The sequence below is a fragment of the Leptidea sinapis genome, chromosome 46 (genome assembly GCF_905404315.1).
Source record: "Leptidea sinapis chromosome 46, ilLepSina1.1, whole genome shotgun sequence".
Taxonomy (NCBI): Eukaryota; Metazoa; Arthropoda; class Insecta; order Lepidoptera; family Pieridae; genus Leptidea; species Leptidea sinapis.
In genome coordinates this window covers 2,866,042-2,884,395 of record NC_066310.1, presented here as the reverse complement: position 1 = coordinate 2,884,395, position 18,354 = coordinate 2,866,042, and the positions used below count along the sequence as shown (strand labels likewise).

At 35.7% G+C, this 18,354-nt stretch overlaps 2 protein-coding genes across 7 annotated transcripts in view; one reads left to right on the top strand and one right to left on the bottom strand.

Annotated features, from left to right (window-relative positions):
• Nucleotides 1-11,117, top strand: part of LOC126977932 (oxysterol-binding protein-related protein 9) — an 87,983-nt gene extending 76,866 nt beyond the window's left edge. For 2 of the 3 annotated variants that reach the window (XM_050826626.1, XM_050826625.1), the window contains 3 exons: nt 96-318; nt 1,565-1,792; nt 5,301-11,117. In XM_050826626.1, the coding sequence (XP_050682583.1) occupies nt 96-318; nt 1,565-1,792; nt 5,301-5,408 (559 nt within the window). In that variant the 3' untranslated portion in view covers nt 5,409-11,117. The remainder of the gene's footprint in view (nt 1-95; nt 319-1,564; nt 1,793-5,300) is intronic. The other variant, XR_007732454.1, reaches the window with a different exon arrangement.
• LOC126977968 (L-dopachrome tautomerase yellow-f2-like) overlaps nt 11,112-18,354 on the bottom strand; it is a 24,905-nt gene continuing 17,662 nt past the window's right edge. For all 4 annotated transcript variants that reach the window (XM_050826690.1, XM_050826686.1, XM_050826689.1 and 1 more), the window contains 4 exons: nt 15,715-15,826; nt 14,202-14,282; nt 12,920-13,030; nt 11,112-11,373 (listed from right to left, as the gene is read on the bottom strand). In XM_050826690.1, the coding sequence (XP_050682647.1) occupies nt 11,188-11,373; nt 12,920-13,030; nt 14,202-14,282; nt 15,715-15,826 (490 nt within the window). In that variant the 3' untranslated portion in view covers nt 11,112-11,187. The remainder of the gene's footprint in view (nt 11,374-12,919; nt 13,031-14,201; nt 14,283-15,714; nt 15,827-18,354) is intronic.

Genomic DNA, 18,354 nt, shown 5'->3' with positions numbered 1-18,354 from the left:
GAAACACCACTTAAGTAGTCTCTTTCCACATTTTTTCTTCAGAGCGTCGCGTGTAGTGAATATATGTGACAGTGTGTACTTTTTTTGTCTTTCAGATCAATACTGACAGTGCCCTGGATCGAGCTGGGCGGGTCAGTGGTGCTGGAGTGTGTGCAGACCGGCCTCAGAGCCAACGTGGAGTTCCTCACGAAGCCCTTCTACGGCGGCAAGAAGCACCGCGTCACCTGCGAAGTATTCGCCGGCACGGAGAAGAAGCCCTTCTACAGCGCGCAGGGCGAGTGGAACTCCAGGATGGAGGGCCGCTGGAACGATACCGGGGTAAATAACCGTAAATTTATCTTATTGATTCTTGCTGAATTTTTTTTGATTTCAATCTATACACTACTTAGGTTGGGAATTTAATCGCGCAGAGAGGGAGGCTATTATAGCATTTAAACGCCCATGTTTAAATGCTATAATAGCAGCTTACACTTACAACTTACTAGCGTACGACAAATAAAGCGTGTGAAGGAGATAAATCTATATACGGCGATACAACAAGACAGATTAGGAAAGCGAATTTATTTTACTGTAACCGATTTTGATTGAGAAGTAGTAAATAGTCAGCCAGGCTTGGAAAAGTGCTTTATTTTACTTGGTAACTTTGCTTGAAAAATTGGTCACGCATTATCGAGGTTTCAGGTTGTCTATTTGCTTATATACTCTTATGCTATTGACCTACCGTTGTTTCGACTGATTTTTTTGAAAAATTTTTTTTTTCGAAAATTTGAATTTTTTTCAAGAACGATACGGGACTCGAATCCACGACCTCTTGCGTTGCGTGCCAGTGTTCTGCCAACTGAGCTCACCGTTCGAGTGACGTATCATCATAAAATCGTGTATGCTTTGTTCAACTCTTAGGTTGAGGCTTCATATACAGGATCTACTTTACAGTTGATAACCTGCTCAACCCTAATATTTGCATATTAGGAAATTGAGTTAAGATGTCGCTCTTGTAAATCTAAACAATTTGTTATGTTTTTAAAGTGATAATTCTCATTTCTAGGATTAATACACAAAAAATGTCGTTTATATCAATTATCCTAATCTATTCTAAGCCAAATGTTTTTGTCAATATTAGAAATTATTATTATTCTTACTCGCGGCCACGCGTTAATCCTGCACAACACGACGCTAGTAGGGAATATGTTCAACTTTTTTGTATCCGTGCGTTAAACCTAAAGGCCGGCAACACTCCTGTGATTCCTCTGGTGTTGCAAGAGAGTGTGGGCGGCGGTGATCACTTAACAACAGGTGACCCGTACGCTCGTTTGTCTTCTTATTCCATTAAAAAAATAAAACCTGCATGATACAAAGCTTGTGGGGAAGATATTCTAAATTGTATTATATATAGTCCTCGCCTGCGACTCGGCCTTCAAACTCATACTCGACCTGCTATTGCCTATTTCCCGTCCATTGCAATAATGTTCTATTAATTAAAAATAACAAATTGTTTAGATAAAAAAAAATATACATAATAGCAGTGAAGTGATGGAAGAAATTATTTGAGCATGTTGTTCTGCAGCGGACTGAAGTAGTATTCGACGTGACGGCGATGAGAGCGCGGCGCAAGCGAGTCGCTCCGATCAGCCGGCAGCCCGCCAACGAGTCGCGGCACGTGTGGCGGCACGTGACCGCCGCGCTCAGGGCCGCCGACACCGACGCGGCCACGGCGGCCAAGCGGCGTCTCGAGCAGGCGCAGCGGGACTCCGCCAAGAGACGACTGGACAACGAAGAGGCCTGGAGCACGCAGGTACCCAGCTAACACGACGGCGGCCTTATAACCTAGTTGTCTCCTAATACTTATCATTAGAAACCGGATTATATGCTACAAAGAAATGGCCAAAATATGCAAGTAAAATAGCTAAAATATGCACGGAAATCCATAAAATGGGACAAAATAAGCATACAATTAAACAGGAAAAAATTAAAAGTCATATATTTTAATTTTTTTTTTGTACTGACAATCGTATTTGTGAAAAAAACTTTTACAATATATACCTACTTAGGTAACAATGAAATTTAAGATTTACCTTTAAAAATATGTACTACTAAGTACTGTTCTAAATGTTCTGTAGACAAATTGTGTATACGATTGCTTAATAAATTTTTGTAAGCGGAAAAGGAGCGTAGTACGTTTACTGAAGTTACTGGACAGAATTTAAATTTGAGTGCAAAGTTTGAGCGTACTATAAAAAGCATCGAACGATGAGCGAGATCGAGCGTAAATATGCATAATTTTTTTTTCTATAATATGCAACTATCTCTGAAAAGATGCTAAATATGCAAAAACATATGCAATATGCATTTGCATATAATCCGGTCTCTACTTATCATATATTGGCAATTCAAACAATGCGTTTCCTTGTGCTGTGTTTCCGGGACGTTACGATATTCGTCTACTCCTACATAAAATCACTGAAAAATAACAACAATGGGTATCCTGTAAAACACACGTTAGGACAATCTACATACTCCGATGATATCTCAGTATGCAATGGCTTTGAAAGCGTATTCGTAAAACCAGCGAATTCGAACGATACCCCAAATTTCACAAACATTACACACAACGAAACGATATGGAAAAAAAAATTATTCGAGAAGATGAAACTCTCAAATTGCTAAATTCGTTGGATACAAATAAGAAAGCCGGTAGCGATGGCATTCCCTCAATTTTTCTACATAAATGTGCTTCTTCCTTGGCTAAGCCCCTTTCCATAGTCATTAATCTATCCCTTAACGTTTTCTGCGCCTTCCCTGATAAATGGAAAAAGGCCCCATTCATAAAAGTGGATCAAAAACTAAAATTGAGAACTACCGGTCAATATCAATTCTTAATGGGATAAGCAAACTATTTGAGACAGTTATCTGCAAACGCATAACCCCAACAATTGCTAGGTCTATCCCCTTCGAACAACATGGTTATATGAAGGATCGTTCCACCATGACTAATATTCACCGAATACGTATTAAAGTACATGGATGAGAGGTATCAGGTATATGTGATCTATACAGACTTTGAAAAAGCATTTGATCGTGTGGATCACATAATATTACTCCAGAAGTTAAATGCACTCGGAATTTGTGGGAATCTGAATAGATGGTCCATCTCATATATCACGAATCGTATGCAGGCTGTTATGACGGGTAGCGCCAGAAGCGACTTCGTGTCAATACCATCGGGTGTGCCACAAGGTTCTTTCCTAGGCCCGCTTTTGTATAATGCCTATTTATTCGACATAGGAAGCTGCTTTACTCACAGCCAACATTTAATGTTTGCAGACGACAAAAAAATCTTCCTCAAAATACGTGACATTGATGACTGTTACAAGTTGCAAACAGACCTGAATTATTTGTCTGAATATTATAGTAATAATAGGATTGTCGTTAACATTAAAAAATGTCACTCCATAACATTGACACGTAAAGTAAAACCAATACTTTTCTATTACAAGATAAATGGCGTATCAATATCTAAAGTGAGCTCCGTTAGAGACTTGGGTGTCAAAATGTATACTAAACATTCTATGAACGACCAGGTTAATATCGTAGCAGATAAATCATATAAGCAGCTGGGATTCATCAAACTAAACTACGTAACTAGTAATTTCAGCAACATAGAGTGCATAAAAAGTCTGTATTACAGTTATGTTCGCAGTGCACTTGAGTATGCAAGTAACATCTGGTTACCTTACTATATCATACACACACAAAGGATTGACTCCATACAAAAACAATTCCTAAAGTTTCTAGCGTTCAAACAATTTAAAAATTTTCATGCTATGAAGAAGCTTCTATCTACTACGAAATTGACACTTTAGAGAATCGAAGAAAGCTAAGCGATATGCTGCTATTGCAACCAATTCTAAATGGTAAAATTGATTGTCCCTCCTTATTAGCGAGTTTTTCATTGAATGTCCCATCATTTAGAACTCGTCACACGCACCTTCTGGCTGCACCAAAAGCTAACACCAACTACACACAAAACTCTGTTCTGCAACGTCTGGCTCTCACCTACAATAAAGCTTATTATAATTTAGATATGTTTTACTTGTCCAAAGTACAGCTAAAAAAGAATTAAGAAATATACATCTACTGCAATGATTATCAAAACACAAACACACACACACACACATACTGTATAAACCCTCAATTACACTACATTACACACAACCTTACATTCACACACACACACGCCTGTAACCTTATTTTGTTAAGCTTATTTTCTAAGTAGCTGACTATAGTAATTGTAAATATTTTGTTACCTGATTCTGGCGTTTTAAATCATAAAATGTATGTAACATTTGTTTTATGCCTATATATTGTAATCAGTTTTGGCCTTATTTTTTTTTTCATTTATATTTTAATTACATTGTATATAAATTGTGACGCTCTAGATTACATTAAAATAAATAAATACGATATGGGTACCTTAAACAAAAGCGCGTACACCTTCCTTGAAGGTCGGCAACGCTCTTGTTATTCCTCTGGTGTCACAAGAGAATGTGGGCAGCGTTGATCACTTAAGACCAGGTGTTTGTCCTCGTTTTTCATAAAAAAAAAAACAATTCAGTCATCCAATTGAGGTAAGCGAGTGCGTGGTGAATAGTTATTGGTAAGGTCAAAGGCATTTAAATTAGTCCAACTATATACTATGGAGTCCGCGTCAACCATTTTTGCGAGGCATATGGGCGTGGCGTTCATGAGGCGATCAGAATTAGCCAATCACATCGCTTCTCTCCGAAAGCGGTATGTTTCTTGCTCAACAATGTGCACTGAATATTATATAACGTTCTATGATAATTGTGTTGTGTTAATGCCTAGTAACAGCAAATCTCATGATTTTTTATTATTTCCGACTCCATGTTCGTTTTTAAACTTTTGTGACATAAATTATAATTTTATTTATTAAATTAAACTGTCAGACGCGTCAACCTCGATTCAGTTTTGATATTTCGAAATTTGCGTGTGCCAAGTATATAAGTAATTTTAAAATGGGCAAACGGCTCTTTTTCAACCGCAACAGCGAGCGCCGAGATACTACTTTTCCCACATGAGTAATACAAAATATTTTTTATTTACCAAATGAAAGAAACACCTACGTTTTTGTGTTTAAGAAGCGTGACTATATTTAAAGTTTAGCTATCGCACGTTGCCTGTGGTTCGACTACGTTTTTGTGCTTATTTCTCCCCCAGAATTTTCCCCACTTGAGTCAAACACTACAACAACTATCAAATAATCAATTAATTGTCAATTACAGCTATTCAGTCGAAAAGGAGAAGATGAGTGGGAATATAACACACCGCTAAGAAAACGTATTGAACCCAAATCAACGCCACTCCGCGCAGCCGACACCGAAACTAGATAATGTAGCCCCGACACCCCCAAATTGGACTTTATCACACATAGTTTAAGGTAGAAATTTCTACGAAAGTTTAGATCTATTTATTATTTTTCAAGATGCACTATCGTTAGACGCTTACGAAATTTTTGTGAGTAAATTTCAGTGGTTGATAGTTGTAACTAAGTAAAAAAATAAAGATATCGCAATTTACGTGGATTGAGTCAGATCTTGAGTGAATGAGTATGCAAAATATCGCTTCGCTACTGTTGTAAATGGGAGATTGGGACATTTATTTTATTATAAGTGTATTTTAGAATACTAAAAGTGATCATGTGGTTATCATTTATTAAGATCTACTAAGGCAATTGTCCATGATCTTAAAAAGCACCGCAGATGTTTCTAATGTATACGCGCTTTTACGGACACGTACAATACTGATGCGTGCGCGTCCATAACAAAGTGTCAATGACATTATTACCTATCTTTGAACATAAATATTAAATAGGTCTGTAAGACGTCACAAGTTACAAATCATTGGCTTGGTGAAGTCACGGACTATGGAAGCCTTTAAATAAATAATAACATTAAATCAAAGTTAAGGACGTTAACTGGTCTTTGTACCAGTACTGAGGTAAAACAATATGAAATATTCACTTTTATTTATCCTCTTCAAGAAATACAATACTAATAATTTAATAATATCTGAACAAAGTAATATATACGAATCAATTATAAACCGGCTCCATGCTTGATCTGAATCGAGACCGTACCACCCTAATGGTGAACTTCCGTACAACTGTTAATAAGGGTTTAAAAAACACTCCGTTGTCAGTTAAAGAAAGGGCGCCATCTTGTTAAAATATATGAATTAACTTATTTTATTTTAAACTAATTTAAAATAAAATAAGTTAATCTGTATTTCTCGCAGTTTTACTTTATTTTTTATCTTCTGCTGTGGTGTTCTACAAAAGTAATATTATTTATTGTATAGTGATAGATCTCCCGTACTGTACAAATAAAAAAAACAGCTTAATATAATGAATGTGTGACATATTCAAGCTTCTTAAAAGAGATTTATTAATGTGAGTCTCAGTCCATCTCAATATATTTAAAGATCACTTGCGAAAATAATAAATGTTAACCTTAAAACAAAAACTAGATTTTAATTTTACATTTTTACTTAGTTTATCCGTCTAAATTTTTTTATTATATTATTGTGTACAATTTGTACATGTATATGAAATGAAACGTATAAACACGAAAAATAAATCTGTGAATGATCAGTATATTTTAATTTTTTATTGATAAAGCTGGAAAAGTAAAGCAAAATGGTTATCTCATCAGGTTATACTTCCAATGAGAAGATGTACTATGAAAAAATATCTACATGTACATGTAGTAACATTTTAAGTTCTGATATCGGTTCGAAGGACCAAAAATTTTATGATTCGAACTTTTTACTTTTAAGCCTTGTTATAATTTGACGTGAAAAGCTGATGAATTTCGATGTTTTTTTTTACATGAATTCTTATTTTATTCGTACATTATTTAGAATGCATAGTAAAAAATTCTGTCCAAAGGAACTGTGAAACTGTTTAAAGCCCTTGTTCACGATACTGCGCCAATAAAACTGTAGCTCCAGTCCCGATCATTGGTATCATTAAGAAAGTCATTTATGTTATAGTAACCTTTACCATACAAATGTTTATTTACAATTCTTTTGAATTTCGTAATACATTTGTTTTGAACATTTTCTGGGATCTTGTTGTAAAAGCATATAGGTACATCGCCCCACAAAAGACTTACTAACTCGACTTAGCCTAGTACTAGGCATTATAAGTTTATATCTGTTCCTGGTGTTAACATTATGGTTATGAGATTTTCTAGCAAATTCACTTATCTAAATTGTTTACATTGCCTGGTATGACATTTGACTTCAGTCATTCTTATTTGAATTATCAAATCGACCCATAGGCGGGATGTGAAATTGTCATATTAACGTGTGTGTGACGTCACCGGCAGTCGAAAATCAGCAATCGGTAGTACTGGTGATTTATGAAATGACTGCTTGGAGTCTGACGTCACCAAGATGGCGCCCTGTCCCATTCTCATATACCAGCGTATAGACAAGAAACGTGCGAAATATAAGAACATCTCTAACGCTAATCAGCAAGATAGAAAATGAAAGCGAATATTTTGTAACTAACCGATTTTGATTGATAAGCCGTAAACAGTTGTTTTAGGAATTGCTGTTCAGCTTCAATATGTTCCAGTGGATGTCGACCCAGTATGGGATCATATTGTTATTGCACTTATTTCCTTAATGGGAGCACTTTTTATAATTATTCTACTGAACAACACTAATTATTTTAGTGATTTTTTGTCTTATTTTAATGCTGAACACGATGGTGCAAAAGTTCCAACCATCGGAACCGTTAGACGAAACAATACACTGATAGAAGCTGATGACCAGTATAAAACAAATCAGTCTACTTATTGGCAACATAACAATAACAACTCCAATATAGAACTTTATTTTGATGATAACAGTGATTTAATACAATATGAAAATTGTGAAGATGAAAATCTCGTAAGGGAGATAGTCGATGAATTGAAGAAACTAATAAACGAAAGAAAATCAAGTATTAATTCGTTTGAATTACACAATATAGTATCTGATTAACAAGACACAGAAAATAATCGCAGTAGTAAAGTATTCCTAAAAAAAATAAGTAAAATAATTTAAATGGAGGAGAGAGTAAATAAAGTATTGAAGATATTAAAGCTTACATCACTCTATCTATCATTAAAGAAACCATAATCAGTCAGCCACGCTTGGCATTACCTTCTTAAATATTTAACTCAAATTTGTCACGCAACATCGGGTTGTCCGGCAGTTTATTTCTTTTAAGATAAAATTGTCGTCATCTGTATGTGTTTTAAGTCGACATAGCCACCTAATAATATTAAAGGTCAAATACACACTATGAGAGAATTTGTGATTGTGTGAACGAGACGCACTCATGCACGTCGACTGTTATTTTGTTAGTTAGTTAATAACTGATTAATATAGAATAGCCTGACGGCAGAATCATTTAATATTAAAAGTGCGCAACAACCAATACCTAACTAAAAAGGAAAACTGAATTAAGAATATCGTAAAGTTTTTAATAAAAGGTGACAAGTTGTAGTTTTTGTATCGCCGGGTATTAGAGTTCGAAGTTTAAAATGAATTCAATAGTGAAAATAACGACACCATAGTCACAGTATATATATATCAGCTTAAGCAGTATGGAAACTACGTACAAATGTGAGATACGTAGGTCACACTAAAAGATTTGCGTAACTTAAAAAAACAACATGTTATAACCAAAATATTATGTTTATTGGTTTTCAAAATACTCTCCTTTACATTTTAAACATTTATTCATGCGATCGGACCATTTCTTAAAACAGGAGGACCACAGCCCTTCACGAAATTCGTCATGTAAAGAAACCCGACCTCTCTCAAATTCTGCAAATCATCGCCTCACGGTCCACAAGCGAGGCGCTTCTCTCCCAAAAGCATTTCGAAGACGAGCGGCACAGTCTTGCGGAGAGAGAGAACTTTTAAAATCATAAAAAATCATCGCTCTAAAATCTCTTCTACTTAATTCCATTTTCGTTGGGTACGTAAAACTTTTATGTGTGATAAAAAACAACTGACAAATGATTTCCCGCCATATGTTCTTTTATTACTAAGAAGGTTGCGACGTTTCAAAAAATATGACATTAGAAATTCAAATAGTTCCGATTTGCTAGAAGTGCAAAACTTTTAGTGTGCCCCATGTATAACGCACGCACACATAAGCAGGTGTCATGCATGACTCAACGCGGCACGCGCAGGGCTCCCGCGAGTAAAAACACTGTGATGTCCGCTTATTGCATAGACCAAGTATAGTAACTAGACTAATTGATAGCTTCCGTCTCACTCACACGAGAAAAAGAAAAACTTATGCGAGTCTTATGTAAAGAAATGAGATAGAGTGATTAGATTTTTTGTTTCGCCATGCGTGCCGGTTTTTTTAAGGTCAGCACACCCGGTGTGCTAAACAAACTTGACAGCGCTGCACAGAAAACTTGTGAAACGTGTGAAATATCAACTATTTATTCAACTTCAATGACAATTTTAAGTAGAATCGAAGGAAATATGGTGCGATGTTGTGTTTGTTTGTGTTATATTATGTACCTATATATGATATTATCTGTCTCATGTTGGCCACGTCAAACCGATATCTAGTTACTATACTTGGTCTATGGCTTATTGGCCTTGTTTAGACCTGCGTCTGTATGCGTGCGTCGGTTCGAACGTTTGTGCTTCGTTTCTTTACTGCTTTAGCGTATAATATTATATATATACTGTGCCATAGCCCAAATGAAATCATCAATTTATTATCAGCTTGGGTATTTGGTAGTTAACAGACACTCTCAATCATAATTGTGGCTGTGTTTATAGAATGCGCTGTTAGAGAATCAAAAACAAAATGGCGGATTAGTCGTGTTTCATTTATGGTTGTATTCTTTACCAGCGCTGTCGATATAATATATTTGTTATAAATTATAAGCTAATAGCAGATTTTAAATTTGTAAAAATACTTTTAAGTATTATTTATCTTGGTTTTATATTTGAACAATTATTATAATGTATGTTTTAATTATTGTGAATTATGCTGAATCATAGAAGTTTTAAAGTTATGCACGCCGTTTTTTGGATAAACGTCCTCCTTGAAAAGCTTATTTTCTTTGATCATTTATACATCTAGATAGACAATGACAGCTGTGAAAACGTCGAAAAAAATTGACTTTAGAACTAACCTTTATTTAGAACAATTCACGCACACTAACACAGTGTCATACAAATCGCGAGTGTAAGACGTAGCTTGTCACGCACACTAAACTAATATTTTTGGCCTGTTTTTATCGGTTGTATTACAGCAAGAGATCTCTATCTAGATGTATAAATTGTATAAGTTTATTTCAGTTCAATCATGTTACGGCTTGTATGTTATAAAGCATTCATGTCACAAGTATTGTACAGTGTGAGATTTTTTACCTATTCGATCGCGCAAAAGTTAACTACGATTTGTATGGCATCAAAAGAGCGCCATCTAGTGACTGAGGATATAATCATATCGCTCTTTCGCGCGTAGTTTTCTTTTACGCCTTCGAATAGGTAAAAAATGTCAGTATATTTTCTGAAAAGTATACATACCACGCGTAAGAGTTCTCAAACGGGCCGTGAACAATAAAAGTAAATTATTTCCACGTTCCGTTTTTTTTTTCTTTATTTACTCTATGGTGGTATTGCTAACCAGACAGTGTACATGATACAATATACTTATTTACAACTCTTCAGACTTCATGTCACATTATGCATTTTTATATTCACGAACATTGAAAGCTAATAGTCGTATTATTGTTAGGCGACTATAAAAGCGAAGCACATAAATTTGCGGTCAATGACCCGTTTCGTTTTCTGTTTGTTTTTTACTAAATAATAAAAACTTCTATGATTCAAACAAAAGTGTATTCTATAACTAGACGCACGCAGTCCAATTTGCAAGACACGTTTCGTAAAAAGACTGACGCAACACGATAGTTTGACTGTACACCAACACCGCAACGTTATACGAAGACACAATCAATTTCCATGTTACATTACGTTGAATATTTAAATAAAAATCTAAATTATTTTACTTGATTTTTATTTTACCTTGTAGAAGTGGTAATTTTTAGTCGCCTTTATGTGCCAGAAAAATGTGGGTTATGTATTTTTTATAAAACTGATGGCTTTCTGTATGGGCGACATCTTCTCGCAGGGCGTCCCTTTGATCAGGGTCGACGCTGGCGCCTTCAGTATCCTGAAGTTGACCACGCTGTGGTTTAAGGTGTCGTACAGGAAGCGAGATTGTCTATTACTAAGTATCCATAGGTTATTTTCGTGATCAATCTGGAATATTTAGATGAAAATTACTCGCTGGTTCAGGTGATCACTAAGGTCAGTGACTACTATTTACCACTGGACTGGCGGCTGTCAAAGTGCTTTTGTGCCGTTTTGATATTCGCCATTTTGGCGCTGTTGGCCATGTAGCGAGAGTCTGTGGTACTAAAACTAGTGATGACAACCTCAGCAAAACAAACATCAATAGGAAAACCATTTACAAAAAATTGTGTACTTTATTACGTTGATTTCTGAAGTATAAATAACACGGAAAACGAACGAAATTAATTCAAAATGCAACAATAATTCCGAATATTGTACGTTTCTATCGCAGCCATTTGTATTATACGTCCAAATTAGTTCTCTGGACGCTCGCGAGTGGCGCTTCAAATAGCCACAAAAAAATTGCTGTCAACATATGGAACAGCATGTCCAGTGGTATTTATACAGGTCAGTGCAAGTGATAGATAATAAATAAAACACAGCCAGCTTAGTATGAGCTGTATCCTTATAAGATTCAGCTTCGAATTCTGGATTTAACAGCATTTTTAGTTCTGACAGCATGTGGTAGCCTCGATCTTTTATGGGCTTCAATAGAGGAGGTGATTGGTATATTTATCAATAGCAGTTACGATATAAGAACATACAACTGATACCCATCTTTTAAATTGTCTTCAAAATGGCCAACAGCTCTATACCCACTCAGTGCAATCCCTGCGGTTTTGTTTTCTAAACCCCCATTCTTATTATATTTATTTATTATTAACCTCGAAAAAAATATGTCAATGGCGGGAAATGATTGTTTATAACATGATAACAGTTCCAAATTCGTATTAAGAAAGAATAAAATTAGAAGTTTTTAATTGTGACAATGTTTATGGCCAGACTAGTTAGTTCCTTTACATTTTTAAAACAAAAAATATTTGACCAACAAATATCCCAAGGACAAGAAGTTTGAAAGAGTTTTTATATCATTTGGCTTCTTCGTCGAATGTTAATTCGCACGTACAGTCAACGTCAAAAAGATATTGTCACCCATTGTATTTTAAAACACGGCAACACCCATATAAAATTAATATTAATAACTGAAACATTGTTCTGTCTTCATGTTTACAGTCAATGTTAATATTATGTCAAATGAACTTAAGTTTGTGGACAATCAAAGTAATTTGAATTCTGTAACTTTTCAACGAAAGTTCATTTTCCACAAATGTATCGATATTTTTGAACACTTTGGGTGGATCTATATTTTTCGGTGCTTTGATTATGACGTTAAGGTGTCCCGTTATATTTGACTACTTTGGATGACTATCTATTTGGTCACTTTCGGTGAATCGATGTATATGGTACCGATGGGTGTTGCCATGTTTTTAAATACAATGGGTGACGTTATCTTTTTGACGCTGACTGTATATATTGCAGTATATTTATCAAGTGCATTGCCTTCCCCTATTAATATCCCCTATATAATGTCCAACTATAGGCACTACTCCAATTTAAGCCTTTAGAAAGATTGTAAATTTCTCCAGTAAACTAGATTCTAATCTGTGTTTACCTTAACATCGTTGGGAAACTCGAGTAGCACGCAGTCGCTCAGAATAAGTGGTACGTTCTCTTTGGTCATCGCCTTTTCAGTATTCCAGCAACTAATCCCGTTTCTGCTCAGCTGTAAATATCCAGGAATCATGTAGTTAGTTCACTTCGTACAACAAATGTAGTGGGACGGTGCGTATGTAGTCTGGGGCGTTATGACGTTAACGTACTTTGCTATTTTATAATGAATTAAGAAGATATAGTAAGTAACAGCTACATCCATAAACGAGTACGGCTCGTCAATGCTGATCAAGGATTTGATCAAATACGACTTGAATCATTGGCATTATCATCGCCGTCTGCTCTTTCTTGCAATCACAGACAGAAATAAAAAGAAAATTCTTACTCCCTTTGGACATGGTTTCATATCTTTTAACATTTACCAGCTCCTATAAATATCAGTGAGAGGCTTCTTTCCATAGCGACTTCAGAAGTGTTTGAAGAGCGCCGCAGCTAATACTGGGCTTAGGAGGCTAAAGTCTAAAAGCTATTTTTTATGAAAATAAAGGACGAGACGATCAGGAAGTTCAGCTTTTGGTAATTAATACGCCATGACCATTACAATTCAGTGGCGCTCAGGATTCTTGAAAAACACAAAAAATCTTAGCAGCACTACAATTGCGCTCGTCACCCTAAAACATAAGATAATAAGTCTCATTTGCTCGGTAACTTCACTAAACGGCGCCCTTCAGACCGAAACACATGAATGCTAACACATTACTGCTTCACGGCAGAAATAGGCGCCATTGTGGTACCCATAATCTAATCTCTAATATTTATTTTATTTACCAATGATCTGGCATCCTGTGCAAAGGAGCCTCCCACTGGTAGTAGTTGTAATTACTTCTCCCTTTCGTGTAATTCTGTATTAATAAAGATAAGATAAAGACAAAAAGTTTTAAATTTGGAAAAAGTTTACTTCGCGTTTAATAATAACACAACTTCTCTCATGGTGATGAGCGCAACTGCGATGCCGCTCAGAAAATTGGAGTTTCCAAGAATCCTGAGCGGCCGATCATTGTAATATTCAGAGCGTATCACTTGCTCTCTCTATCTGGTCAAGATCGCCGGGATACGGTGGATGAGGGTAGCGCAGGACCGATCATCGTGCAGATCTTTGAGGGAGGCCTTTGTCCAGCAGTGCACGTCTTCCAGCTTAAATGATCACTTACTCTCAGGTGTAGGTTTTGCTCGACTGTCCACTTATATCATTAAATAAAACCCTATTTTATGTGAAAACTCACCTGGGAATAGAACATAACATTGTGCACAAGGTCTAAGTCAGCCGCGGTAGCTTGGGAGAGTGGTCCTCTGTCACCAATAACCTACGAAAAGAGACTCCGTTATACACAACTAAAAATGATTTATTTTGAAAAGAGCATAAGACAAGTAATCATGATAGACATTCAATTAAATTTGAAAACAAATTTTTATGAACGATGCGGTACTCAAATCCGCGACCTCTCGTGTTCTGTGCGAGCACTCTCCGAACTAAGCCAACCGTTCGAGAGGCGTATCGTTTATAAAATCTTGTATGCTTTGTTCAACTCTCAGGTTGTGGCTTCATCTACAGGATCTACTTTACAGTTGATAACCTGCTCAACCCCAATATTTGCATATTAGGAAATTGACTTGAGATGTCGCTCTTGTAAATCTAAACAATTTGTTATGTTTTAAAGCGATATCCTTCACTTTGGGATTAATTACACAAATAAAATTTGAAAACGAGTCCCGTATCTTCATAAAATTTTGTTTTCAAATTTTTTATGCAATCAATCCCAAAAGTCAGGGTTATCACTTTAAAACATAACAAATTGTTTAAGATTGACATATATTTTACTAGTATAGCTTCACTACAACACCATGTATCGAGGTAATCAATTAAGTATCATTGACGTACAATAAGTAACAGCTAGACTCCCAATCGTCTTAAAAATGTCCGAGCAGAGTTCTATATACGTATCTTATACAGATAACATTAAAACATTCATTCAAATTAACACCTTATTTCGTGGCAGTAATGTTCAGAGTCTGTTGTATACAGACGCGAACACGAGGCAAGAAGATTTTGTTTTAACAATTCAAATTATTTAGAAAAATGGTTAAAAACGTCAACTTAGTCACATAATTTTGTTAATATAAAGGGGCACTTACCTGAAATTCGACTCTCCATCCTTTTTACGTTTGTATATTATGCCGTTGGACAGTTTTCACTGTACACTTTGTCATTGCGTGGTGTTGTATTTAAAGCGCGGTCGAAACTGAACAGAACGAAAACTCTGCCTAATATACGCGTAGGCAGAGTTTTGCTTCAGACAATTTTTGAACGTTATTGTGAATCTAGTTGTTTATTGTACGTCAATGTTGAAATTAAAGAGCATTCATAAGCAACAATATTCCGACATTGTTGTCTATGCTGTATCAAAAAAAAACGATACTCGATAACGTGCCACAGTACTAGTGGCATAAAAGGCATTTATTTTCTCAAAATTGATTCCGTTAGAATTCTAATCTAATATACTAGACACTACTACCTTTTCGGAAACAAATGGCACTCTGAAAGAGAAGAATCGGCGCAAGAAACTCTCCCAGCATTATTTTTTTTTTACGCCCTTTTTAATCAAATACACAATATTGTGTGACTCCTAGTATCCCCCCCATCTATTGCACCCCAGTATTAGCTCGAACCCCAGTACCTACGCAGGATGTTACGATGAAACATCTAATAAACGTTAATAGAAAGTCACTCAAACTTACCTCAACTGCGCCGAATAAAACTTCTCTTGGTATATTCTTGTCCTTCAGCAGCTTGCTGGAGACGCGGAACTGTTTAGTACTTGATGTTGGGTGAAAGTAAATGTCACGATGTCTAGAAACAAAATTCTCTGTCAGATTAAGCATGGCGCACTAAAAAATCTGTTCTATTTTACCGATTTGATCCAAATGGGTCAATATTGTGGGTAGCATCAATCTATGCCGCTGACTCCTCGGTAGTTCACAGTCATTTGATCAATAGTTTCCTTGGTGACTGTCTTCCTCTGAGTTTGTTCTTCAAATAGTAGTATGTATGGAAACGAATATACCAAAAACGCGCGGTGCGTTCATAAGCCGTATCCTTTCCAAACACAGGATTGATTAGTTAGTTAGTAAGCTAATCCATCTTTCATTTAAAACCAAATGGAAAGACAAACAGACCAACGTTTTCTCTTTAGGTTTCCGTAGCATAAAGGCATAAAAAGGCATTTATTTTCTCAAAATTGATTCCTTTAGAATTCTTTTTGATCTCATTTCTTATATTACTACCGCTTCCGAAACAAATGGCGCTCTGAGAGAGAAGAAGCGGCGCAAGAAACTCTCCCAGCATTCTTTTTTTGCGCTCTTTTCAATAAAAATATACAATATTGTACAGTCATTTCTATCGCTATAAAATAATCACAATCTAGTCCCAGGCTGTCCGATCATTTAGATATTCAGCAGTGGAGTAAAAGGATTTACGACAGAGCCATTTTTTTATAAAACATTTAAATTTATTTATAGATAATGCCTGAACAGTGGCTGGGACTTTATTGTAGAAGTGTATACATTTACCCTTAAAGCTATTATGTATCTTATGAAGCCTACTAGAATTAGTTACAAACAATCCCTTATTTCTAGTGTTATAATAATGAAAATCACTATTAAGAGCAAAAAGGTGACGATTTTTGTGAACATATATTAAATTTTCATAAATGTACTGACAATGAACAGTCATAATATTTATTTATTTAAATTTTTCTTTGAGAGACTGTCTATAACCAAGCTGATATATAGCACGAACAGCTCTCTTTTGCAGTGCAAACACTATATCAATGTCAGCAGCATGACCCCATAGTAATATACCGTACGTAATGATGCTGTGAAAATAAGTAAAGTACACTAATCTAGCGGTCGCAACATTCGTGTGCTCTCTAATCTTTCTAACTGCATATGCGGCAGAGCAGAGTCTATCTGCTAGATGGGTAATATGTGGACCCCACTGAAGCTGTTTATCTAACGTGATACCCGAGAAGACCGTGTCCACAAGTTCCAATCTCTGGTCATTTATAAGTACGTTGGTTTGTACCTCCGCTGTGTTTGGTGTAATGAACCGTAATCACTTTGTTTTTTTACTGTTTAAGTGCCGATTATTCGTCTCAAACCAACGCACTATCTTTGAGAGTGCATTGCTTACCTCGTCATCAATATCCGCACGTCGCTTCTCTTTAAAAATAAGTGAAGTATCATCAGCAAACAATAAAATCTCATGGCTATCATCTACCACAAACGGTAGATCGTTAATATATATAAGAAACAAGAAAGGACCGAGAATAGAATCCTGTGGAACACCTATTCCCACAGGTTTACCCGAAGACCGTTTGCCATTTACATCGACTATCTGAACTCTTTCGCTTAAATATGATTTTAACAGATTTAGGGCTCTATTTTTCACTCCATAATGCTTTAGTTTTAGGAGTAAAGTTTCATGGTGGACGCAGTCAAATGCTTTTGACAAATCACAAAAAATGCCCAATGCATCCTGTGACTCTTCCCAGGTGTCAAAGATGTGCTCAATGAGTCTAGTACCCGCATTAATTGTTGATAAGCCCCTAGTGAAACCAAACTGATTTTTGTGCAAGATGGCAAGAAACGGAATTCTTATGAATTCGTCATATCTGTCCGTCCGTATGTCACAGCCACTTCTTTTCGAAACTATAAGAACTTTACTGTTGAAACTTGGTATAAGTAGACGTATTCTGTGAACCGCATTAAGATTTTTACACAAAAATAGAAAAAAACTATAAATTTTGGAAGTTCCCCATACATGGAACTGAAATTATTTTTTTTTTTCATCAAACCCGTACATATCTATGGATAGGGCTTCACAACTTAATAGTTTGTACGAGAGACACTTCCAAAGTAACTTGAGAATGATAACACTAAAATAAATATATGATGTACATTACCATGCAATCTTCCACGGAAAATTGGTTTGAACGAGATCTAGTAAGTAGATGTACGTCATAAATGACTTGAGTTAAAAAAAAATACACTATTATTAAAATCGATCAAAGTTACAAAGAACTTTTACATTATGTTACTTACTGCTACGGAACCCTTCATATTCGAATCCGACTCACACTAAGCCGATTTTTTAAATTTACATTTTTCTATCAATCATGCAGGGCCGGATTTAAACCCTATGCCGCGCCGCCCCTGGGCACGGGACAAACTCATACTTTATATATTTTATTTTTCAAAACTAAAATAACTAATTCATTGCAGAAACTATTAATGTTTTTGTAATATAAAATATAATTATAAATTTTTACTAAACGTGCCAAAATATAATTTACAAATAATGGATAAATTGAATTTCTT